Source organism: Rana temporaria, chromosome 5, assembly GCF_905171775.1.
Source record: "Rana temporaria chromosome 5, aRanTem1.1, whole genome shotgun sequence".
Taxonomy (NCBI): Eukaryota; Metazoa; Chordata; class Amphibia; order Anura; family Ranidae; genus Rana; species Rana temporaria.
The window spans coordinates 115893058-115919977 of NC_053493.1; the positions used below are offsets into that span (position 1 = coordinate 115893058).

At 46.1% G+C, this 26920-nt stretch overlaps 2 protein-coding genes across 3 annotated transcripts in view; one reads left to right on the top strand and one right to left on the bottom strand.

Moving 5' to 3' along the window:
* Positions 1-1625, bottom strand: part of NEK11 (NIMA related kinase 11) — a 340812-nt gene extending 339187 nt beyond the window's left edge. Inside the window, exon 1 of the mRNA XM_040353041.1 lies at positions 1526-1625. The gene's annotated coding sequence lies outside the window, so the exon portion shown is untranslated. The remainder of the gene's footprint in view (positions 1-1525) is intronic.
* Positions 1601-26920, top strand: ASTE1 (asteroid homolog 1). 2 transcript variants are annotated; one of them, XM_040353039.1, is made up of 6 exons: positions 1601-1733; positions 7563-7667; positions 9587-10922; positions 14561-14771; positions 20199-20385; positions 25774-26920. In XM_040353039.1, exons 3-6 carry the CDS (start codon positions 9609-9611, stop codon positions 26066-26068), a joined length of 2007 nt encoding a protein of 668 aa, XP_040208973.1. In that variant the 5' UTR covers positions 1601-1733; positions 7563-7667; positions 9587-9608; the 3' UTR covers positions 26069-26920. The 2 variants fall into 2 exon arrangements, with proteins under 2 accessions (XP_040208973.1, XP_040208974.1); XM_040353040.1 differs by lacking the exon at positions 7563-7667.

Below are 26920 nucleotides of genomic sequence, written 5' to 3' on the forward strand. Positions count from 1 at the left end.
GACACATGACAGATCCCATGCGATCGCCTGTCCAATGAGAGAGCGCAGCTCCGCTCGCGCATGCGCAGTGGGTGCCCGGCCGTGAAGCCGAAAGGTGTCACGGCCGGGTGCCCACACTTAGGATGAAGACGCCGGCCGGGGAGGGGGGCAGAGGAGCGGAGCCCCGGTCGGCGCGTCGCTGGAACGTGGAGCAGGTGAGTGTGTGTTTATTAAAAGCCAGCAGCTACACTTTTTGTATCTTTAGATCCGCGTAATCTATCTGATTTAAGATCCGCCGCCGCAAGTTTTAGAGGCAAGTGGGTAATTCACAAAACACTTACCTCAAAACTTGTGGCGACGGATCGTAAATCCCCCGGCGGAATTCAAATTCCGCGGCTAGAGGGAGTGTAGTATTTAAATCAGGCGCGTTCCCGCGCTGATTTAAATGCGCATGCGCCGTCCGCAAATTTTCCCGGCGTGCATTGCTCCCAATGACATCGCTAGGACGTCATTGGTTTCGGCGTGAGCGTAACTTGCGTCCAGCGCTTTTGTGAATCGACGTACGCAAACGACGTAAAAAAAAAAAAATTGACTCGGGAACGACGGCCATACTTAACATTGGCTGCGCCTCATAGAAGCAGGGGTAAGTACACGCCGGGAAAACGCTTACGTAAACGACGTAAAGTGACTGCGTCGGGCCCGCGTACGTTCATGAATTGGCGTATCTCGCTGATTTACATATCCTCGCCGTAAATCAGCGAGAACGCCCCCAGCGGCCATTTTTAAATTGCAGTTAAGATCCGACGGTGTAACACAGTTACACCTGTCGGATCTTAGGCATATCTATGCGTAACTGATTCTATGAATCAGTCGCATAGATACGACCGGCCTTACTCTGAGATACGACGGCGTATCAGGAGATACACCGTCGTATCTCTTTGAGAATCTGGCCCACAGTATATAAAGTAATATGCAAAGTGGTTTAAGGGAAGCTTTAGAATGGCAAAGATGTTTTTATTACAAATAATGTGAGCAGACTGCAGTTCCTCTTTAATTAAGGCTCCACCTGGGGTCGCAGCACAATCGCTGAGATTCTGTCTGCCATCTCAAAACGCACTGCAATCGCAAAAACACAGGTTTAGGTGGCACCTAAAACGCTGTGTGGTTTTGCTGTGACTGTCACATGATTTATCACATGGCAAATCGCACTGCATGAAGCTTGTTGCCCAAAAGAAGCTCCTGCTCCTTTTTGGGCAACAAACTTCACACGATGTGATTCCTGCGCCAAAACTGCACTGTGTTTTAGGTGCCATTGAAAATAATGACACCTGAACCTGAATTTTGCAGTGCGTTTTGAGATTGTGGGCAGAATCACAGTGATTCCTCTGCAATCCCAAAATGCCCAGGTGTGAATGGAGCCTTTCCTCATACACACATTGCACACATGTCATGAATCAGCAGGTATCTCTATTGGAATTGAACAATATAGTTGTCGGTAAGAACAGCTTTATATAATATTAAACAGAGTGATAAGTGACTTGATTACCTCAGAGATCCCTCTGTGTCTTCCAAACTCTATTAAAATGTTCTTGTAGGCTTGCTGGGACTGCTTTGTTTACACCTCGGTATCCATAGAAACTATGGCTCTGACATACGGCAGACGTCTTTCGTCATCAGAGTGCGCCGTGTGTTTACAGCATGGAGACGTGCTGGTGTCTGTGAGTGTTCAGAGTGTGTTCCTGGAGCCCAAGGCTGTGAGTAGAGAGATTGTTGTAGTATAGGAGGGTGAGGGTTCCCTGTCCTCGGGGTGGTTCTGCAGACACACAGACTTACCGTGTCACAGAGCTGAGTGAGGGGATAGAAATAACAGAGCTCCTCTATGTGTGGCAGCTTTTATTTAAAATCACATCAAACCATATCTATGGTCACAATGTCAAATCATATATATTCATCTCCACATTGTGTTTTCAATTATTTCCAGACAACTGCTAATAATCTGAAGGATCTTGAAGTTTGTAAACAAACTTTATGAAGATCCCCCGCACAATTACTTCCTTGAATTCTGTGACATGTAGTCACTGTTAGGCACTGCTGTGTCACTTATTTCACAGAGCCGGTGTGTTGGCATATTCTGCTGCCTATCGTAGAATGCTGCGGAAGTCATGTGACGGCCAACTGCGCATGCGCAATGCGCTCCAACGGCAAATGCGATAACGGCAGAATGTCACTTCCGTTACCTAATCTGATTAGGGATGAGCTTTGGTGTGTTCGCACAGTCCACGTGCAGAGCACGCCAGGAAGTCAGCACTGCGCTGCACTAATCACAGGCAGGGAGACATTGCCCCGATGCGCGGCTGCAGAGATTGGGAAATGTCTCACTGCCTGTGATTAGCGCAGTGCCGACTTCCTGGCGGGCTCTGCACGTGGAGTGTGTGAACACGCCGGAGCTCATCCCAAAGGCTGCTTTCACATTGGGGATATAGCCGCGGTGGTGGTATAGCAGCGCGATTTTTAGTGCTGCTATACCGTCGTATTTACCGCGTTATTCGGGCGCTAGCGGTGAGGTTTTAACCCCCGTTAGCGACCGAAAAAGGGTTAATACCGTGGTATTACCGCGGTTTCCTATTGATTTCAATGGGAAGGAGCGGTGAACACACCGCTCCTATACCGCAGTAAAGATGCGGCTAGCAGGACTTTCGGAGCGCTCCTGCTAGCGCACCGCTTCAGTGTGAAAGCCTTCGGGCTTTCACATTGAACACTACAGGGCAGGTTTTTTTCATGCGGTATAGCAGCAATATTTTTAGCGCTGTACCGCATGAAAAACGCCTCAATGTGAAAGGGGCCTAAATCTGATTGGGTCGCCAATTCTGACAGAACACCTGCTTTCTAAACTACAGAGGCACTGAGAGGAGGAGTTTTAGAAAATGAAGTCAGCTCTGGAATAACTGTTTGCAGGCAACAAGGCACCATGGGAAATGTAGTCTTTAGAAATTAAACAGCAGAGGAGAAGTTGCAAAGCATACCGGTGTTCTATCGAGACGTGCCCCCCATTAAATAGTGCCCGCGCAGGAAGGGGCCGCACTCCAGCTGATTTCACGATCAGCTGGAGTGACGTGACCATGGCGCAAGCGCACATCACAGGAGGTCGTTTTTGACGGGAGAGGGAATTTCATGGACACTATTGAAAGCAATATACAGAGTGGAGGGAAACCGTAGTTGTTACATTATGCCTCGCTGTTGAGGGGCGGGTTTTTTCTGTGTTGCAACCCGCCCTAAGAGCCTTTTCACACTGGTGCGTTTTCGCTGTAAAAATAGCGCTATTTAAACGCTCCAAAAACGCCCCTCTCCATTGAAATGAATTGAAAACACTGTAAAAACACTGTAAAATAGCGGTGTTTTACCGCTATTTTAACGCTCCGCTATAGGCGTTTCCAGTGTGAAAGGGCTCTTAGACACAGGCAGCAGGCGCTGACCAAGACACTAAAGCTGCTTTGTAACACTGACAAAAGGCAACCTTGAGCAGACTGAAACCCCACGCCACAACAGCGAGGCACAATATTAGAACTACGGTGTCTCTTCGGTCTGTATATTGCTTTCAATAGTGTCCGTGATAGTCTCTCTCCTGTCAGATTTGCACATGCGCCATTGTCACGTCAGTTCAGCTGATCGGCAAATGGGCTGGAGTGCGGCTCCATCCTGCGCATGCGCGGGCACTATTAGATTAGGGGCACTTCTCGATAGAACATCAGGAAGTTGTGGAAAGAGATGGCCAGCAGACACACACAACTCACAATAGAAAATAGATTTTTCAAGTAAGCGTAGATTGGGTATAGGGGAAACCTACCAATGGAGACACTAGCCCTGGTGACAGCCAAGGATTTCCCTCATGTCCCTCTCCTCTTACTTCCTGTTTTTCCCATGAGACAGTAAGTGAATGTAAATCTCCCCAATGTGACAGAGATGGCAATATAAAAAAGGACAGGGTGTCTAACTCGGGGACTTAAAGTGGAATTTCACCTAAAAGGGCAAGTTCTGCTTCCAGTCCTCCTCCCCCTTGCTCTACCATATTTCACATATAATTTTTTGGGGGGGGTATTTTGTTTTAACCGTTCCCACTTCCACTCAGATTGCCTAGGCCAGTTATGGCGAACCTTGGCACCCCAGATGTTTTGGAACTACATTTCCCATGATGCTCATGCACTCTGCAGTGTCTTTGAGCATCATGGGAAATGTAGTTCCAAAACATCTGGGGTGCCCAGGTTCGCCATCACTGGCCTAGGCGATCTGAACAGAAGTTCTCCTCCCCTCCCCACAGGCTTCTGGGTCACGTTAGGTCCCAGAAGACTGCGGGACCATTCAGAAAGCGTAGCTTGCACATGCATAGTGGGCAGCCGGCTAAGATGCTAAAAGCAGCATAGCCAGCTGGTGGTCGTTGCAATATTTTATGTCACACTGTATTTGCACAGCAGTTTTCAAATGCAATTTTGTGGGAAAAAATATACTTCAATGAATTAAAAAAGAATTAACAGTAAAGTTAGCCCAATTTTTTTTATAATGAGAAAGAGGATGTTACGCCGCGAGAATCGTGATTTTTATTCTAAACAAAGAATTTGTGATTCTCATTTTATCCAGAATCATGCAGTTCTACTAAATACCTTTTCTCATCAACAGTATTAGCAGTCTTGTGACTTCTATTAGTGTCCAGCCAAGCACTGGTTAAAAACCTTGTAGGAGGGGTTTTCTGACTCTCCTATGGGCATAGGGGTGTGCACCCCAAAACTCAAACACACATGGCTTTCTCTGCAGCCTCAGCTGCTCGGGGCAGTGAATGAATGGGAAGTGCTCTGCGCTGAGTGGCTTCCTATTCATTCGCAAACTGAAGCACAGTAAACAGTTTACTATGCTTCAGTTATGAATGGCCACAGTGAGCAAGTGTTTTCATTCACCCTTATCCCAGCACGCAGCCCGGCTGGCCATTGGTTGTTGGGGTCTGCGGGCGGGGGGCTTATGGGAATCTGGGAGCCCCCTTTAGAAAGGGCCCCCCCCCCCCCTATGTGAATGAGTATGGGGGTACATTGTACACCTACCTATTCACCTGGAAAATAGTGTCAACAATAAAACGCACTACACAGGTTTTTAAAGTAATTTATTAGGTAGCTCCTGGGGTCTCTTCCAACTTTGAGGGTCTTTTCCGACTTCTCCGCTCTCACCACGCTCTCCGGTTCTTCTCCAGCTGTTTGGTGTCTTTTGCCGGACTCCTCCGCTATCTTCGGCTCTTTTGCTAGCTCTTTCCCAGTCTTCTCTGTTGTCTTCTTCGCTCTTCTCTTCTTATATTGCCATGGGGTGTGGTTACTGGGTGATTCATCTGGTGACCCCACCCCTTATGATGTCACTGTCCCATCATGCCCTGGGTAGTGACATCATAAGTGGCAGGGTCACTGGATGACATCACCCGGTGACCACGCCCCATGCCAATATAAGTTGTTGCGCACACGGCATTACAGCGGGAGAGAGCGTTGTGTCAACATCGGAAGAAGACAATGGAGAAGACCGGGCAAGAGCTAGAAAGAGAGCAGAAAATAGCGGAGGAGCCCGGCAGAAGACACCAAACAGCGGGAGAAGAACGGAAGAGTCCCCTGATGTCGCGAAGAGTCCCCCGTAGCTGCCTAATAAATTACTTTAACCACTTGCCACCCGCTAATGACAAATTGACGTCGGCAAAGTGGTTGTAGAATCCTGACTGGACGTCATATGACGTCCTCAGGATTTTGGGACGCGCACCGCGGCGATCGTTGTTGCAGGGTGTCAGTCTGACACCCCGCAACACCGATCAAGGTAAAGAGTCTCTCACGGAGACTCTTTACCATGTGATCAGCCGTGTCCAATCACGGCTGATCACGATGTAAACAGGAAAAGCCGGTAATCGGCTTTTCCTCACTCGCGTCTGTCAGACGCGAGTAGAGGAGAGCCGATTGGCTGCTCCTGTGACAGGGGGGGTTTGTGCTGATCGATTATCAGCACAGCCCCCCCGAGGATGCCCACTGGACCACCAGGGATGCCCACTAGACCACCAGGGATGCAAAAAAAAGGTATGCCACCCTAGACCACCAGGGATGAGAAGGACACAAAAAAATGGATGCCAATCAGTTCCACAATGGATGCCAATCAGTGCCCACAATGGGCATCACTGATTGGCAGGCATTGTTTGGCACTGATTGGCATCCATTAATACAACACATACGATAGTGCCCATCTATGCCCATCCGTGCCGCCTATCAGTGCCCATCCATGCCGCCTATCAGTGCCCATCCATGCCGCCTATCAGTGCCCATCCATGCCGCCTATCAGTGCCCATCTATGCCGCCTATCAGTGCCCATCTATGCCGCCTATCAGTGCCCATCTATGCCGCCAATCAGTGCCCATCCGCGCCGCCAATCAGTGCCCATCCGTGCCGCCTATCCAAGCCCATCCATGCCGCCTATCAGTGCCCATCCGTGCCGCCCATCAGTGCCGCATATTAGTGCCCATCAGTGCCACCTTATCAGTACCTGTCAGTGAAGGAGAAAACTTATTTACAATGTTTTATAACAGAAACAAAAAAAAAACGTTTTTTTTTTCCAAATTTTCGGTAATTTTTTTTTTTTTTTTTTTTTTTTTTGCAGAAAATAAATATCCCAGAGGTGATCAAATACCACCAAAAAAAGCTCAATTTGTGGGTACAAAATGATAAAAATTTAGTTTGGGTACAGTGTTGTATGACTGCGCAATTGTCATTCAAAGTACAACAGCGCTGAAAGCTAAACTCCCGGATTCCGATAAGACCCCCTGCCCTCAGACCCTGACAACCAATGGCCAGGGTTGTCTGGAAGAGGCCCTTGTCCTCATCAACATGGGGACAAGGTGCTTTGGGGTGTTGAGGGCATGTGGCCTGGTACGGTTCAGGAGGGGGGGGCGCTCGCTCGTCCCCACCCCCTTTCCTGACCGGCTGGGCTGCATGCTCGGATAAAGGTTGGGTATGGATTTTGGGGGGACCTCCTCACCGTTTTTTCGGCGTAGGGGGTTCTCTTTAAAATCCATACCAGACCAAAGAGCCTGGTATGCTCTTGGAGGGGGAACCCATGCTGTTTTATTTTGTCTGGAGTTCCCCCCTCAAGATTCATACCAGACACAGTGCCTGGTATTGTCAAGGATCAAAGTCGGATCCCTGTTCATTGAAGTCGGACGCATGTCAGACTTAAGTCGCAGGGCAAAATTGGATCGAAGGTAGTACGACTGTCGTGTCATACCAGTGTGAACCCAGCCTCAATCCGTTTTAATATTTCAATTTTGCTGACATACTGAGGATGATTTACTAAAACTTGAGAGTGAAAAGTCTGGTGCAGCTGTACATGGTAGCCAATTGGCTCCTAACTTCAGCTTGTTCAATTAAGCTTTGGCAATTAAAACCTGGAATCCAATTGGTTTCTTTACAGAGCTGCACCAGATTTTGCATTCTCTAGTTTTAGTAAATCAACGCCAGAGTGTTTTTTTGTGCATTGATTGTGGTTCTTTTAGTTTACATGTCATGTCTGTTCCCCTTCAGGGTTTTTTTCTAATCAGATGACCCAATGCAGAGACCCACACATGAAATCCATATAAGAAGACCTCCGGGGCGTAGCTTTATTATTGTAGTCTGAGGAAGGAACAGGTTAGTGCCTCCCAGAGACTTTTACTAATTACAAGTCCTGCTCCCATAGTGGTCTGAAAGAGAGAAAGTGTCTGGCTGGAGGGTCTATTCTGATGAAGTTCTGATATGTGCACATGTATAGCTAGAAATACTGGGACTTGTAGTACCAATGTGGAACTTAATGTCCCTTAGTTCTTCATGTTTTTTTCATCTATACTTTTAACGTGTATGTTGCCTACTTTGGCATAGGAGCAGCAGACGTGTTTTTAGTGCAAGGTCAGTCTAACCATGCCCTGCTGAATGTTTCATAATACAGCGATGTCTCCTTTAAAATTGGAGTAGGGCGACATCTGGTGGACATTTTACAGAATGATAAAATAGATCCACATTGACATTTTATGTTTATCAGTCATTTTGGAGACTGCAATGATGAACACATTTTATATTATCAGGATCTGGGATCAATAGACTCACTCCAGGGAATTACCTACGCTTCTTTAGTCATTATAATGGCACAAGAAACTATAAGGCGTGGCGTGAGCCACATTAGCTAAGCAGGTTGACTTGTTTCCGGTCTATAAGCGCCACCTATACAAGTTTATATTGCACAGTGTAATATAAACTGTCACAAGGTCTGCACCTAATTGACAGAGGGAAAGCTGCAGGTTTCCATATATAAACTGCTGCAGATCCTCGCCAGGTGTTACCTGACATACGAGATGTGAGCTGTCAGCAGACAACGCACATCCCTCTCTCTGTCCCTATAGTGATTACAATACACCAGCAGAGCTTGCAGGGTCTGTAGTGTCTGTCATAGACATGGCAAAACGGACAACTGATCACTCCTAATTAGCAAAGGGGGTTGCACTTCATCATCTGCTCTTTGTTAATTCTCCCCATTTTCTTGCACAAGAGATGATTATTCAGACAAAAACATGTGCCCTTAGCATGCAGGATTCTAGCTAGAGATAAATACTGTGGGCTAGATTCTGGTACGTCCGCGTATCTTTGCGGCGGCTTAACGTATCCGATTTACGTTACGCCTCCGCAACTTAGACGGGCAAGTGCTGTATTCTAAAAGCACTTTACTTGCTTCGTAAGTTGCGGCGGCGTAGCGTAAATCGGCCAGCGTAAGCCCGCCTAACTCAAATTTGGAACAGGGGGGCGTGTTTTATGTAAATGTTGTGTGACCCGACGTGATTGACGTTTTTCACGAACGGCGCATGCGCCATCCGTGGAAATCTCCCAGTGTGCATTGCTCCTAATTACGCCGCAAGGACGTCCACCCCCCCCCCCCCTGCCTACAAATCCCAGAATGCAGCGCCGGCCGTTAACAGCCAATCGGCGGCCGCCGCTGCCAACTTCCTACACAAAAAAAATAAAAAAGTCCGCAGGCAGCGGCCGTGATGACATTGAGCGGGCGGGCGGAAGAATTCCACCCAGCACACCCCTGCCTCAGATCCCAGACAAGACATAATAATCGGCCGATGCCGATATCTTTAAAAAGGCAAAATATCGGCCGATATGTTGGTCGACCTCTAGTTTGAATGTGATTGCTTAATTCTGAATACAGCTACATCCCCAGTTATAAGAGGGTGTGCACACTTATGCAACCACATTATTTTATTTATTTTTACCCCCCCCCCTCCTAAAAAATGTCAGTTTGTTTTTCAATCGAGTTGTACAGTTTATAGGTCACATTAAAGGTGGAAAGGGTTCTGAAATGATTTGTCTTTGTCTCTTTTTTTTTATTTTTTACATCACAGAAACCTGACATTTTAGGGGTGTTTGTATTTTTTATATCCACTGTGTGTATATATATATATATATATATATATATGTATGTATGTATGTATGTGTATATATATACACACAAAATGTCTTTATATGGAAACATCTATATATGTGTTGTTAATAAGCTGCATTATTCTGTGTTGCAGATCTGCCGGAATAATTGTCGGAATGGGAATTCAGGGATTAATGAGCTTTGTGGGGTCAAACAGAAACTTCTGCAACAATGTGCAGATGAGAAACACCAAACTAATTATTGATGGAAACAATTTGTACCACAAGTTATACTTTGATTCTGGTTTGGACCTTGTGCATGGTGGGGACTATGCTGCATTTACAGACATCCTTAATAAGTTCTTTGAAAGTTTGTCAGTTTGCAATATAGAAGCTTATGTTGTGTGCGATGGAGGCTGTGATATATCGGATAAGAAACTGGAAACCCAAAAGGAACGTTTCAAGGACAAAATCAGGATGGCAGCGAACCTGTCCACCGGGAAAGGCGGCTGCGTGCTTCCTCTCCTCATAAGGGAGGTATTTTTGCAGGTCTTGAAAAAGCTGAATGTGCCATTTGTCCAGTGTTTCGCAGAAGCCGATCGAGAAATAGTTGCCCTAGCCAATCTGTGGAACTGCCCCGTGCTGACCTATGACAGCGATTTCTGTATCTTTGAAATAAAGGCTGGCTATTGTCCCCAGAACTCCTTTCAATGGAAAAACATTGGCACCACAAAAGAAAGCCAAGACTGTTATATACCAGCGCACAGTTTCTCGGCACAGAGATTGTGCAATTATTTTAACAACTTGAATATGTCTTTGCTGCCTCTTTTTGCAGTTCTCACTGGCAATGACTACATCAGCCTACGGGCTTTGGAGACCTTTTTTAGTAAGGTTCATTTTCCGATAGGAAATGTGAGTAACAGTGGCCGGAAACATGTTCAGATTCAAGGCCTGTTAAATTGGCTTTCTAGATTTGCAGATGTAGAGGAAGCCATGGAGAATGTGCTGAAGTATCTTAACCTGAAGGATCGGGAGTCGGTCAGACAGCTCCTTTATTCAGCCATGGAAGAATATAACCTTAATGACACGGTCAACCTTCAGCCATTTTTTCATGGAGGTTTGTACGTCTCTCCCACTGCAGTGCAGCTAAGCTTGCCGGATTGGGTTCAAAACGCTTTAGCAAAAGGATCTCTCTCTCCATTGCTGAGCGATGCTTTGGTACAAAGGAGAGTATTTCTTCATGCGCAGGTCGAGGACTTTAAGAGGATGTCTGCCCACTTGGTAACACAGCCTATTCGTAAAGTGGTCTATGCGCTACTACTAAACATGTACCAGAGCTCACAGGCTGAACTTCAAGAAAGTAAGAGGCCTAAGCGGATATTTGTTGAAGAGTTTGACAGATTGGAGACTAATGTGAGAAGATCAAAAGTAGAGATCAGTTTCATTTCTGAAGATTGTAATGAAGATCTTTCACTTCAAAATCTTCCAGGGGTAAGTCATTAGAGCGTGTGCACACTTATGCAACCACATTATTCTATTTTTACTTCTACTCCCCTAAGAGCCGGTTCACACAGGGGCGACTCGTCAGGCGACTTAGTCACCTGACAAGTCGCGCTCCGCTCTGTACTATGGAACCAATCTAATATGAGTGACTCAAGTCGCTCCGACTTAGAAAAAGGTTCCTGTACTACTTTGGGACGACTTCAGGGTGACTTGCATTGACTTCAATACAGACGGATGGACTGGCCGTCGGGACTACTGGGAGTTTCCCGGTGGGCCGATGGCTCAGTGGGCCGGCTTCAGTGACAGCAGACTGCCGCCCCCCTCTGCTCCTCTGTCCCTCCCTCCCCGCAGCATTAACCTCCTTTCCCTCCCCGCAACGTTCACCTCCTCTCCCTCGCTAGTTAACTTCAGGCTGCATTCACACCTGAACGCGGCGTATTGTACTGCGATTTGCCGTGACAAATTGCGGAGTTTTGTCCCGCGATTTGCCGTGACAAAACATTTTTAGCCTACAATACGCCGGAGGGGTGATTGAAACATTGTCGGCTATGCCGAAAGCCGCCTGAAAAAAAGGGTCCGGGACTTGTTTTGAGCTTCAGGCGTACGACGTTTCAGCGTTCGGCGTGGAGATGTGAACCATCTCAATAGCTGACAATGTTAAATCACCCCTCCAGCGTATTGCAGGCTGCACTAGCTACGGGCTTCAGGCGTTAAAAAGCCTAGGTGTGAATGGAGCCTCAGCATGACTGAATACAGACATGCTCCTCGGGAGTCGCACTGAGAAGCTCATCATATGATCCGTAAGGACGGCGGCTACACACAGCTGTGACATAAGCTTCCTAGGCACTCAAACCCCTTGTCTTTCCTTCCTAGGCTAATGGCTAGGGGAGGGGGGGCTTTGGTGGCGATCGGGGTTGGCTGGCCGGTGGGGGGTGGGGGTGGGCTGGATTGTCCGGCCGCCATGGGAGAGACCTGTAAAAGTGGGCCAGTCTGGATGAAGTCCAGGGCAAAATTTGTGTCCCTGTCCAGCCTTGAATACAGAAGTCATTTTGCAAGTCGCCTCTGAAGTCGTGGGCAGATCACCTTGCAGAGTCGCTCGGCAAGTCATGCTGCCCCAGTGTGAACCAGCTCTTAAAGATTTCACATTGTTTTTCAATTGAGTTGTACAGTTTATAGGTCACATTTAAAGGTGGAAAAGGTTCTAGAATTATTTATCTTTGTCTCATTTTTTTTACATCACAGAAACTTGACATTGTGCAGGGAATTGACTATCAATATTTTATAGCAAGTTTAGAGACACATAGCAAGTTAGTAAAAAAAATCTTCATTGAATGGAAAAACACTTCAAATATTAAATATGAAAATTTTAAAATACTTGATGTTTTTTTCTGTAACATTACCTTTTTAAAGTGGTTGTAAACCCTTACAGACCACTTTTACCTACAGGTAAGCCTAGATTAAGGCTTACCTGTAGGTACAAGAAATATCTCCTAAACCTACATGGTTTAGGAGATATTTGCTGCTACTAATGGCGATCATGCCATTAGTTGCGGCTCCCGCGGGCAGGGCCGGTGCAAGGATTTTTGCCAACTCGGGCAAAGGTGCATTTCCCCCCCCCCCCCGCGCGCACACACACACACAGGGCACAACACATCAGGGCACAGGAGGGTACAGTGAACATCAGGGCATAGCACACCAGGCCACATCAGGGTAAAGGGCACAGCATATCAGGGCACAGGTCACAGTACATCAGAGCACAGCACATCAGGACACACGAAATTGAGGCACAGCAGACTGGGGCTCGGGACACATGGCACATCAGGGGATATTGGCAGACATCGCGGCATATTGGAGCACATCGGGGCATATTGGGGCACAGCGTTTACCTGGCAGCCAGTATGCAGGAAGCATCTGTGATAAATTCTCTCATGTCATGCTGCCCCGGCAGCCTCTCCTCTCTTCTCGTCCATCCTAATTGATGTCACAAGCAAATGAGGATGGACGAGAAGAGAGGAGGGGCCGCCGGGGCAGCGTGACATGAGAGACATCACACACACTGCCAGTGTGGCTGCAGCTCTCCCCTCCCTCCTCCTCTACACTTCACACACAGCAGGCATCTCCCGCTGTGTGTATCGGAGCTTAGTGTGAAAACTTTGGCCGCGCTGTGAGAAAAGTCCCGCCCTCCTCCTAGATCAGCTTGTGTGAGAGACGCATTGTTCTGCCTATCACATGAGCTCATCTCACAGAGACGAGAGAGACACTGTCAATTTTCCGCCCTGTTCCCTGGCGCCGTAAGGCAAGTGCCAATGTGACATGACCACTGACATCCGATCCGCTCCGATCCGCCAAAGTGTGACGGAGAAAAAGACTACTTTTCCATCCGTCTGGACTGACGGTCCGTGTTCATCCGATTCCCCCCCATAGGGGAGAGCGGAGAAAAGACAGGGCGGTTCCTGCACAGTGTGTGGGGACCGCGCTGTCATCCGCCGGCTCAGCGGGGATCAACGGAGCGATCCCCGCTGAGCAAGTGGAGGTTCACAGGGCAGGTCATTACTGATCCGTCCCGTGTGAAAGGGGCCTAACAGAGAAAAACCTTGGTCCGTTTCGCCCCCTTGCTGTGAGTGACAGGTTATTTACATATCTCATGCACTAGCCTGGAGACAGGCATTATTTTTTAATTCCCACCCCCACCCTTCTTTTCTGAAGTCATGTGGTTACTTTTCTGGATTTTGACTGGATGTTAGTGATCATAGCAGAATTTAGTGTAAGTAATACACAGGAAAAAATGCATGTTGACAAGGGGAGTGTAGAGGTTGGGGGGGGGGGGGGAGACTACTGACATCACGACTCCACCCACCAAGCTCCAGACAACAGATCCACCCACAGAATCTGCAGTTTTTCAGTTCTTATAACAGACAGAGGGGAGACATTTGACAGGTAAGGATACATGCAGGAGACATCTATATCCTTATAGATCAGCACTATGGCAGGAGTTTAGAAAGAATGAGAGTGGCTTTACATCCACTTTAAAGACCAATGTATGTGTGTTAATGTGAGATACACGTTTGTGCAGGTTGCAGAACAAGGTGTGCAGGGGGGTAAAAAAAGCTGCCAACATGCAGGTAGGTTGAGGTTTAATTGCTTTAAGCACACCTGAATTCCATGCCCACTTTTTAAAATGTGCAAGGACCTGTTCACACAACTTGTTTTTGTATCAAATTGCATAGAAGGTAGGTTATCTGGATTGCAGTTGCATAATCCACATGAAACATGAAAAAGTACATGCTGCTTTTTTCCTGCACAGAACTGTACTGGAACATGGTTTGCCATAGATTTCCATTAGATTGCACATTTTTGGTGTGTTTTCTGAAACCGAACCTAAAGTTCTGCATGCTGCATCTTTAGTGCGCTTTCAGAAAACGCACCAAAACATGCGCAATCTAATATAATTCTATGAAAACCGCGGGTACACTGTGTTGCACCAGCACTGCTGGCAAAACAATGCAGTTCGTTGGTTGAAATATTCAGTGAGTGAAGTAAATTCTGGTGTACTTGGTTTTGAGAGAGTATAGATCCCAAATAGGTCTGTTATTATTAAAAAAAGAAAACTGTGTTCCAACTTTCAGCTCTCCTCGGCCACAAGCTTAAAGCTCCTCTTAAGGACCATTGAAGTGAAAATGACTGATCTGAAGTCCGTACCTCCAGCTCACCACCTAACACTGGCTGCTCTGTGTTACTGGATCCAACACGCCGACCCAAAAGTGAAAATGCATCATTTTAAAGCTGTCCTTATAGGAATTGTTTATGGAGAGATCTATGGCAATTTGAATAGGCCTGGTATGTAACTAGACTTTGCCTTTGTTATCTATCTCAGTCTGTTTACACAATGTGTTGCACTGTTGGCAGCAAACCTTAAAGTTACTAAAACCAGTAATATGAAAATATTTCATCTGCCCCCCCCCCCCCCACAGTGATAAACTGCAGGGTCTGCCCAAGTGCTGAGTGTTCAGGTGGGAGGAGATTTCCACTTCAGCCTGTCCTCATGCTGTTATGAGAGGCGGATCATCCATCAATCAAGATGCGACATCCCATCCACTGTTTTTTCATAGTTACTGGGCATGGAGGAGGAGGGAGGGACTGGGCTGTCAATTAGGATCTGTATACATGCCCATATGTGTGATGTCATACCATGTGACCTGGCTAGCTCTGATCAACAAGCAAATGTTCTCTCCAGCAATAGAGACCAAACTGAGCATGTGCAGCAGTACTACCCTCACTGTGTCTTATCTGGCCTTGCCAAGAGAGACCCTGCAGGAGTGGAAGTATGTGTGCATAGAGATCAAAGAGTCTTTTTACACAATGCAAAGGATTAACCCCCTAAGTTCCACAATGAGAATACTGTAACAAGCATGCTATTCTGCACATTTACTGTTGTGGGTTTAGTAACACTTTAACTCAAGCTATTTGGGCCATGTGCTGGGTCCAGCTTAGTGACCTCTAAGGCCCCGTGCACACCATAGAATCCATCCGCTGAAAAATCTCAGCGGATCGGTTTCAGCGGATAGATTCTATGGTGTGTACAATTCAGCGGATCTGTTTCCGCGGATTTTTCTCCCATGCGATGGATTTCCAGCAGATAAATATTTGAAGACATGTCTTCAAATCTATCCGCTGGAATCCATCCCAACGGATTGATCCGCTGGTCTGTACAGACTCACCGGATCAATCCGTCCGAAGGGATCCCCCGCATGCGTCGTAATGATTCGACGCATGCATGGAATTCCTTATATGACTGCGTCGCGCACGTCGCCGCGTCATCATCGCGGCGACGGCGCGACACGTCATCGCCAGAGGATTTCGGCGCGGATTTCGATTCGATGGTGAGTACACTCCATCGCATCAAAATCCGTGCAAATCCTCCAAAGGATTTATCCGCGGAAACGGTCCGCTGGACCGTATCCGCGGATAAATCCTCCCGTGTGTACGGGGCCTTACTCTTGGTGTACTATATTCAGACGGTTACTGGAGGTGCTAAAAATCTTCATTGTGTTGAGCCACTTTGATCTTCAGGGACAGCTGCTATGAGTTCCACCAATGGTACAGCGATTATAGGGGTCACTTGCTCTTCAACTTCTCCATTCAGAAAACATCTTGCATTCCTTTCACAGAATACAAGGCTTTCTCTGAATGGATAAGGTGGGGTTTCTGACATTCATCTGCCCCCTTGCCTCCCCTTGTCCATTCAGAGAAAGCTTATATACAGAGAAAAGGAATACAGGATGCTTTATAAATGGAGAAGTTGAATATTGTTCTTATTTTATTTTTATAAATATATTTTTCCTGAAGTTCAGTTTTGTCTGTTGGGTAACTGTCAACAATACATATTTAAAGAAGGGGGGGGGGGCACAGATGACTCCAGTCCCCATTTGAACCTCTTGATATTTAAAACATGTGGGGGGCAGTTTCAAGGGGGTTGGGGTCACATGCTTCCACTTACCAGCAAATTACAATCTTTAGAACAAACAGCTAAATTACCTTTCAATTGCATACAGTATGTCTTCCATTCCATCTGCTATGGAATAATAAAGGATTCTGGCCAGCCAGTCGTGTGATTTAGACAGTTCTGGAACACTGATACAATGCTGGGATCAGTGTTTAGTGTTCCGTCCATCATGGACGAGGAGGCGGGGCTTTGTTACAGTGGACGGCCGCCGACCGCAGCAGCATGGAGATCAAAAGTACATGGGAGATCAGATGGACACAGTGAGGCACGGGGAGACTGCAGATGGGCACAGTGAGGCTGCAGATGGGCACAGTGAGGCTGTAGATGGATACAGTGAGGCTGCAAATGGGCACAGTGAGGCTACAAATGGGCATTGTTGACCCTCTTTTTCACTTACAGTAGCTACTGCATTTCCCACACTATTCTTATACACGAGTCAATACGTTTTCACAGTTTTTTTTGTGGTAAAATTAGGTGCCCCGGCTTATGTTCGGGTCGGCTTAAACTCGAGTATATACGGGTAATTGACTTGTAGTTGACTCATTGTGGCCACTATGTGACTTGTTTTTAAGCTGAATCACGCAGGCTTCAGCTTGTATAAGAGCAGTGTGAGCAACAAGCTTTGACAAAGCATTTGCAGAGCTTTCAGACAGCTTCTTTTGAAGCTTTCAAAGTACCATTCAGATCCAGTTTGTAAATGTTGAACACAGATCCTAATGGGAGTGTTGATTGCCACTTTAACCACTCCAGCCCCATGAATGATTTGCACCTTTTCTGACTAGGCCAGTTTTCGCCATACGGCACTGCGTCGCTGACAATTGCGCGGTCGTGCGACGTACCCAAACAAAATGTATGTCCTTTTTTTTCCTCACAAATAGAGCTTTTTTGGTGGTATTTTATCACCTCTGTGGTTTTTCTTTTTTTGCGCTATAAACAAAATAAAAGCGGCGATTTAAAAAAACAAACAATATTTTGTACTTTTTGCTATAATGAATTTCCCCCCTAAAAATATTTTTTTCATCAATTGAGGCCAATATATATTCTTCTACATATTTTTGGTAAAATAATTCGCAATAAGCGTACATTGATTGGTTTGCCCAAAAGTTATAGCGTCTACAAAATGGGGGATAGATTTATGTATTTTTTTTGTTACTAGTAATGGCGGCGAGCTGCGATTTTTATCAGGATTGCGGCAGACAAACCAGACACTTTTGACACTTTTTTGAGACCATTGACCTTTATACAGCAATCAGAGCTAAAAATAGCCACTGATTACTGTATAAATGTCACTGGCAGGGAAGGGGTAACACTAGGGGGCGAACAAGGGGTTAAGTGTTTCCCCTCAGTGTGTTCTAACTGTAGGGGGGATGGGACTGACTGGGAATCTGTCTCCTCTCCCCTGAGAGAACCGGGATGTGTGTGTTTACACACACACACGTTTTCGTTCTGTCACGAGCGATCGCGGGGTGCCCGGCGGACATTGCGCCCGCCGGGCATGTACATCTGCTTTGGGGACACGTGGCGGGCATGTGCGCCTGCTATGACGTCTTAAAGGAGGGACGTATACTGCGCAAATCGTTGTAGCTATAACTGTGGTGGGCTAGCGGTTAAATAGGCTGCTAGCAGGCTTTAGCTTGGCACTTCTTGAAGCTTGTTGAAAGCCCGCTAAAGCCTGCTAACAGCTTGTTTAAAGTGGCAATTAACACTCCTATGTTCAACATTTACAATCTGGAGTTGAATGGTATTTTAATCACTTAAGACCCGGACCATTACGCAGGTAAAGGACCTGGCCAGTTTTTGCGATTCGGCACTGCGTCGCTTTAACTGACAAGTGCGATGTGGCTCCCAAACAAAATTGGCGTCCTTTTTTTCCCCCCACAAATAGAGCTTTCTTTTGGTGGTATTTAATCACCTCTGCGTTTTTTTTTGTTTTTTTTTGCGCTATAAACAAAAATAGAGCACTTAAAAAGGACGTACCGGTACGTGCTTGTGCCCAGCCGTGCCATTCTGCCAACATATATGTGCAGGAGGCGGTCCTTAAGTGGTTAAAAGCTTCAACAAAGTTTGCTGAAAGCTCTTCAGATGCTTTGTCAAAGCTTGCTGTTCTCACCACTCTAAGGGCTTGTTCACACTTGCTCAAAATACTGACACTTATCAAACGCGCCTATAGCGTTAATGCGCGTTAATAGGTGTGGTTGATGAGCGTTTAATGAGCATTAAAATAGCTCCCCCAAACACACTATGCGCGTTTGCGGTGTGGTATACATGGTTAAAACCGCATCACAAACTCCTATTATTAACCGTAATGTACTACCGCATGCTTGTTGCGGTGCATTGCCATAGACTTGAATGGAAGGAGTTGAAGTGCTTCAACTCCTTTCAGACTCGACATGAGGATTCAATTTTAACCACTTGCCGCCCGCCAATGACAGATTGACGTCGGCAAAGTGGTTGTAGAATCCTGACTGGACGTCATATGACGTCCTCAGGATTCTGAGCCGCTGCGCGCCCCCGGGGGCGATCGTTGTTGCAGGGTGTCAGTCTGACACCCCGCAACACCGATCAAGGTAAAGAGTCTCTCACGGAGACTCTTTACCACGTGATCAGCCGTGTCCAATCACGGCTGATCACGATGTAAATAGGAAAAGCCGGTAATCGGCTCTTCCTCACTCGCGTCTGTCAGACGCGAGTAGAGGAGAGCCGATCAGCTGCTCCTGTGACAGGGGGGGCTTGTGCTGATCGATTATCAGCACAGCCCCCCCCCCCGAGGATGCCCACTGGACCACCAGGGATGGGCACTAGACCACCAGGAATAATAAAAAAAAAAAAGTATGCCACCCTAGACCACCAGGGATGAGGACACAAAAAATGGATGCCAATCAGTGCCGCAATGGATGCCAATCAGTGCCCACAATGGGCATCACTGATTGGCAGGCATTGTTTGGCACTGATTGGCATCCATTAGTACAACACATACGATAGTGCCCATCCGTGCCGCCTGTCCATGCCCATCCATGCCGCCTATCCGTGCCGCCTATCAGTGCCCATCCGTGCCGCCCATCAGTGCCGCATATTAGTGCCCATCAATGCCACCCCATCAGTGCCACCTCATCGGTGCCCATGAGTGTTGCCTTATCAGTGCCCGTCAGTGCAGTGCCCATCAGTGAAGGAGAAAACGTACTTAATTACAATGTTTTATAACAGAAACAAAACAAACGTATTTTTTCTAAATTTTCGGTAATTTTTTTATTTTTTTTGCAGAAAATAAATATCCCAGAGGTGATCAAATACCACCAAAAGAAATCTCTATTTGTGGGTACAAAATGATAAAAATTTAGTTTGGGTACAGTGAAGCATGACCACGCAATTGTCATTCAAAGTGCAACAGCGCTGAAAGCTAAAAATTGGTCTGGGCCGGAAGGTGTATAAGTGCCCTGTATGGAAGTGGTTAAAGTTCATGTTTTGATAATGTGAACAGCACTGTGCGCTGTCCGTAGTATCATTTGCATAGGCGTTTGAGGGGCGTTAAAAATGCCAGTGTGAACTAGGCCTAATACAAGTTGAAGCCTGTGTGGAAGTGGCCTGTGTTTCTTTTGGCCAGAGTGGGGAGAGAAGCAGTTGTGATGTTGACTAAAGCTCATCTATAAAGGCCCTATATCCCAATATAGAATAATTTAGCTATATATATATATTTGCCTTCAAGAGGTCTGTGAAAGTGAGTCTCAGTGTGACTCTTACAGCAATAGCTTGTTATTTTTCAGAGTTTCAGGGTGATGGCTCACAAGCCGTGTGTGAGCAGATGAAACGGATAAAGTCGGAAGGTGCACAGCACAAGAAGCTGAACTTGGAGGATCTACATGTACTATGCCAATGGCAGTGCTGCCTGCAGATGGTCCTGTCACTTAATCATCTTCTATGTACACCTCTACTAGTACCGGATTTAACCAGGTCAGAATACGCTGCTTCTTTTCATTTTTCATACTTCATAATCTATTTCATAATTATAAATAATAAAAACTATAGGCAGCCAAGGACCTTTCCCAAATAAGTCATGGAGATTGTAAGTGCTTAGGACAAATACACATTTACAGTATTCTGGTTTTATTTAAAGGGAATTTATAGTAATTTTTTTGGGCCCATTCACACCAGGATGGTGTGTTGCGGTGCATTTACCGCGCTCGTATTAAAGCGGAGTTCCAGCCTGGGTGAATTTTTTTTAAAGTCAGCAGCCACAAATACCGCAGCTGCTGACTTTTAATATAAGGACACTTGCCTGTCCTGGGGGCCCACTATGTCAGCACCTGAAGACGGCATGTCCGTCGACTCTGGGTGCAGGCCCATATCCTTACTAAGGGAGACAGGATTTGAAGCCTTGCGGCTTCACAGCCTGCTTCATACTGCACATGTGCGAGTTGCACGGCGCACAAGTAAAATGATTGAGTCGGCAACTCTGTAGTCAGTATAGCCATTTTAATGGTTGGTTAAAAAAAAGTGACGAGCAAAACACTGACGCGTTTCGGCAACAGCCTTTGTTGTAGCAGCTACGACTAAGGCTGTTGCCGAAACACGTCAGGTGTTTGTCGCTTTTTGTCAGTTATGGTGTGCCCCAGGGATCCTCAAACTACGGCCCTCCAGCTGTTGCGGAACTACACATCCCATGAGGCATTGTAAAACTCTGATGTTCACAGACATGACTAGGCATGATGGGAATTGTAGTTCCTAACCAACTGGAGGACCCCTGGTGTACCAAATTATCCCTACACAATCCTGATTATACAACCCCCAACATAAACCCATATTTTATTCACAATAGAAAATATGTTATATTTTTAAACTGAGAAAACTTAGCATTTTAACCTGTTCATGCCAGCCGTACACATATAGGCAGCCTCTCAGAGTATGATCCTAACGCTGAGTGGCCACATGTATGTGTACCTGAATTTAAACTGCTGTTCTGAGAGCATGCCCCCTGCGCGGTCCCAGAACAGTAACCGGCAGTAAACAGATTCCAATCAGGAGCTTTCCGATCATATGAGCGATGTGACAGCCACTCACGGCGGTCACATGATCAGAAACCCTGTTCCCTGGCATCAGAAACCTCCTTCAAGGGTCAGGAGGCACTGGTGTTAAGAAATAAATAAGGTAATTTTGAAATTGATGACAGCAACACGTCTCAAAAAAACAGGGACAGGGCAACGAAAAGCTGTACATTTGGCAACAAATCTCTGGCTCTGGGTGTAATAATAGAGACCCCTTTAGAAGAGCAGGGCATAGGGTTTTATTTGAATCTCTTCACGGTGCCAAAACCAAATGGAGATGTCAGACCCATTCTAGATCTCAAAGATCTGAATCGCTTCTTTTCGCATGGAGTCAATCGGGTCAGTCGTATCCGCCCTACGGGGAGGAGAATTTCTAGACATCAAAGATGCATATCTGCATGTGCCAATTTTTCTCACTCGCCAGAAGTTTCTGCGTTTTGCGGTAGAACAGAGCCACTTTTAGTTCGTGGTCTTGCCCTCCTGGTTAGCCACCGTGCCCCGGGTGTTTACAGAAGTTCCAACTCTCAGTACTAGCAAAACTAAGGGGCCAGAGTATAGAAGTAATGACATATTTAGACGACCTGCTGCTGGTAGATCAGTCAGTGGCAGGGTTAGACCAGGCTGTGTCCAGAATAGTCAAGTATCTGGAACACCTGGGTTGGATTCTCAACCTAGAGAAATCATCCTTGCAACCAGAAAGGAGGCTTGAGTATTTAGGTCTGGTTAAAGGCCCAGAAAATAGTATTTTTGCCCCAGACAAAAGTCAACATTCTAAAGGAACTGGTCCAGCTAGTCAGGGCAAGTAAGGGTCTTTCCATTCGCCTTTGCATGAGGTTGCTAGGGAAGATGGTGGCTTCGTTCGAACCAGTTCCCTATGCCCAGTTTCATTCAAGATTGTTGAAAAACAGTATTCTGTCTGCTTGGAACAAGAAGATCCAAGCCTTGGATTATCCAATGAATCTGGCCCCAAGGGTACACCAGAGTCTCAGTTGGTGGTTGATAACCAAAAATTTGCAGAAGGGAAAATCCTTCAAACCGCTTACCTGGGAGGTAGTAACTACGGATGACAGCCTATTGGGCTGGGGAGCAGTCCTGGAAGAGACCACTGTCCAAGGGGGTGGAGAAGGGGGCATGCAAATTACTCCCGGGAGAATGGTCTCTACATCCCGAAATTTTTCTGGCCATATGCCAAAAATTGGCAACACTGGACATAGATCTATTGGCATCCAGGTTCAACAAGAAGTTGGACAGCTTTGTGTCAAAAACAAGGGATCCACTTGCATATGGGACAGATGTGTTAGTAACCCCGTGGGATCAGTTTTCACTGATTTATGTGCCCCCCCCCCCCCCCCCAGTTCAGCTGCTTCCACGGCTTCTTCAGGGGATCAAGGAGGAAGGAAAGCCTGTAATTCTAGTAGCCCTGGCATGGCCCAAGAAGATCCTGATATGCAGAGATTGTAAAGATGGCAGTAGGGGATCCGTGGACTCTTCCATCTCATCCAGACCTGCTTTCGCAAGGGCGCCGGTATTCCATTCTGCCTTACAGTCGCTAATTTTAATGGTTTGGCTGTTGAAGCCCACATTCTAAAGAGGCGGGGGCTTTCAGGTTCAGTGGTATCTACCCCGATTAATGTAAGGAAGCCGGCTTCTAGGACCATTTTTTATAGAGTCTGGAGGTCCTATGGCCCAGATTCACAAAGCACTTACGCCGACGTATAACACTTTACGCCGACGTAAATGCAAATGTGCGCCGGCGTATGTGTGCGGCAGACCCACAAACCAACATGCACCTAAAAACAGGCTACACCCCGCCGACGTAGCTTGCACACGCCGGCGTAGGGTGGGCGCACATATGGGCTGGGCGCATGGTGCTGCTCCCATTGATTAGCCATTCAAACATGCAAATGAGGGAAATACGCCGATTCACGAACGTGCGTGTGCCCGGCGCATGCTACGCGAGATGCGCGTAAGTTGTACATCCGGCGTAAAGTTATTCCCCATAAATGAGGTGCAACCCGGCAACAGACATGCACAGGTCTGCACCAGGGGACACAAGCCGGCGTATTGTGCGTTGGACGTGTGTCTGGCTGGGCGTACGCAGTGATCCAGCGTAGCTTAGGCAGTTGTGCCGGCATGGTTGAGCAGGCACAGGGGGGTGCTGTGCATGCGTCCACGTCACGGCACATGCACAGTTCGTGATACGTACCTGTCTGGCGCTCAGCCCATCATTTGCATGGGTTCGCGCCCACTTTTACCTACGCCGGTGTGCGCCTTCAAAACCCACGCCGGCGCAGCGTTGGGAGCACTGGCTTGATGAATGCAAGGCTTGCCTCTCCACGCTACGTTGGCGTAGCGTACAGTGTTTGCTCTACAGCGGCGTAATGTGCGCCTTGCTCTCTGTGAATCTGGGCCTATGTTTCCTGGTGTGAAACCAAAAGGTGGCATCCTCGGAAGTATGTTATAGGTAGTATTCTTGCTTTCCTACAGTTGGAGATATAAATGAAGCTAGCCTTGAGTACAATCAAGGGTCAGGTCTCGGCCTTGTCAGTGTTTTTTCAAAGGCTGCTTGCTTCGCATTCTTTGATCCGGGCCTTTATACAGGGGGTAACACGTATAACTCTGCCAGTTAGGGCCCCCTTGTGCCCATGGGATCTGAATTTAGTTTTGTCGGTTTTACAAAGATGACCTTTTAATGCGCAATATTCCTTTGCTGCTTTTGACAAGGAAATTGGTGTTCTTAGTTGCAGTAACCTCTGCAAGAAGGGGATCAAATTGGCTGCTTTTTCTTGTAAAGAGACATATTTAATTTTTCATAAGGACAAGGTGGTGTTGCGTCCTCACCCAACCTTTCTGTCTAAGGTGGTGTCAGGTTTTCATCTCCCTGCCGTCTTTTTTTTAAGAACCTCGTTCTGCGGAAGAAAAATTGTTACATTCTCTCGGATGTAGTGAGAGCAGTCAAGCCTATCTGAGGGCAGGCAGCATCAAAATCTACTATTTCAAAATGGATTTGTCAGGTTATTATTCAGGCTTATGGTTTGAAAAGAAGGGTTCCGCCTTTTCAGGTTAAAGCACACTCTACCAGAGCAGTCAGTGCTTCATGGGCAGTGCATTGCCAAGCCTCTATGACTAAGATTTGCAAGGTCGTCAGTGCATACATTCTCAAAATTCTATCAGGTGGATGTAAGATGGCAAGAGGATGCCCCCTTTGGGCGCAGTGTGCTGCAGGCAGCAGTATAGGTCCTCACGTCTGAGGGCAGCTTGCTTTGATTTGTGTCTCTCTCCCCTCAGAATGCATTGCTTTGGGACATCCCATATAGTAATTACTATGGCTGCTCTGTGTCCCGTGACGTACCATAAAGAAAATAGGATTTTTTTTAACAGCTTACCTGTAAAATCCTTTTCTTGGAGTACATCACGGGACACAGAGGTCCGTCCCCTCTTATTGGAAAATTATATATGAGATATATATAATATTGCTTTGCTACAAAAACTGAGGTACTCCCTTCCCTGTATGGGAGGGATTATATATAGAGGGGGATTTCCTGTCTTTTGAGTGCACCAGTGACCATTCACCTATAGGTGGCATATAACCCACATAGTTATTACTATGGCTGCTCTGTGTCCTGTAATGTACTCCAAGAAAGGGATTTTGCAGGTAAGCTGTTATAAAAATCCTATTTTTGTTGCCCTATCCAAACTTTTTTAAGACGTGTTGCTGCCATCAATTTCAAAATTACCTTATTTTTTTCATAAAATGGTACATTTTCTAAATTTAAACCTTTCATGTTTTCTATTGTGAACAAAATATGGGTTTATGAGACTTGCAAATAATTGCATTTGTTTTTTTTTCTGTAGATTTTACACAGCGTCCCAACTTTTTGGGAATTAGGGTTGTGGATGTGACACTGATTAGTGTGTAATAAGCATCTTTCGCAGTGATTTTGAGAGATTAAAACTGTTCTGCATCACTAGCTCATCGATTTGTGACGCAATCGAAAAACGTATGCACTATCATGTAGGGTTTACTATGTGTTCTGAAATGGGAGCACAATGATTCTTGAAGCTCGATATTCAGATGGCCTAAAAAAGGAGATGGGGTACAGTTGTCTTTGTCATCATTAGCAACAAGAATTTTATACAATATGAAACTCTTGGTTTTTGTCAATGTAAGTTAAAGTGTCTACAGCCAACATGTTTCATAGTTATAAAGTCTGTCTAGTTTTTATAGTTCTCTGCTACTAAACTGTTACATGTGGAAATGTTTTATATATGTCTATCTTTGTCTTCCATCGTCTAGATTGTACAACGGTTCTCTTGTGTATTATTTGGTGCAGAAGCTGAAGACCTCGTCTATTGCCGAAGACATTTTCAAGCCATGTCCACCCCTGGAGATGTTATATCAGGACTGTGTTGGTGCTGTAATGTCTGCTGTACCACCAGATTGTTTCCAGATTAGATCTAAATCGGCATCCAAAAAATCTAAGAAAAATACTAAATCGGGCAAAACATCAGCCAATATGCCAAACAAGACAGAGAATCCCCCACAGAGTAACATAAGCAACAGATTTTCTACTCTGTACTTAGAAGACTGACCTACTAGTGAAATTTGACCTAAAAATGAAGCGAATTGCAATTACGCAGTGGATATATCAGTGGTTACGCAGTGGATATATCATGCCATGCAAACACCGATAAAGGTTGTAAATTTTCTCAGGAGTAGGATAGCAACTAAAGGCAATTTACTTAGAAATCTATTACTTGAGAGCTGTCTCAATAACAGCCCTAAGGGCTACTCATCCCATCCTGCTGCTGGTCACTATGCTTGGTAGACCAAAGGTTGAGCGTATATACACCATGGGGACTTCACCATACACTGTATAAAAGCCTCAACATTCACAGAGACATGCATAAAAGGTAGATGAAAGATTGATAGCCGCACTCCAAAAAAACGTCCAGGTTGTCTTTTATTCAAATACATCACCAAATCATAAAAACAGGAACAGGGGAACAGCCGACGTTTCGCACAAGATCAGTGCTTATTCATGGAGACATCATGAATAATCCCTGTAATGTGTCTAATATGTTTTTTTCCTATAATCGTCAGCTCCAGCTAGTGGCTAGAATTAAGTAATTCCTCAATTTTTCAGCAAAATACTACATTATGGCTACTAGATGATGCTGACGATTAGGGGATTATTCATGCTGGATGTGTCAATGCTGAGTCATTCACACAGCAATTTTTTTTTTAAATAAATGGACCCTTGAGTCTCTTACAGACTTTTCTAATTAAATGGCTTAGGAATAAGTAAGAAAGTACAAAGTTCAGAAACCCAAACAACCAGTCAAAATCCAATTTGTGTGGTTGTGGGTTCAGTAAAGGGCATTCTAAATGGCTGCTATAGGTTACTACCCTTTGTGCCTAATTAGTTACTCCACTTTTGTGG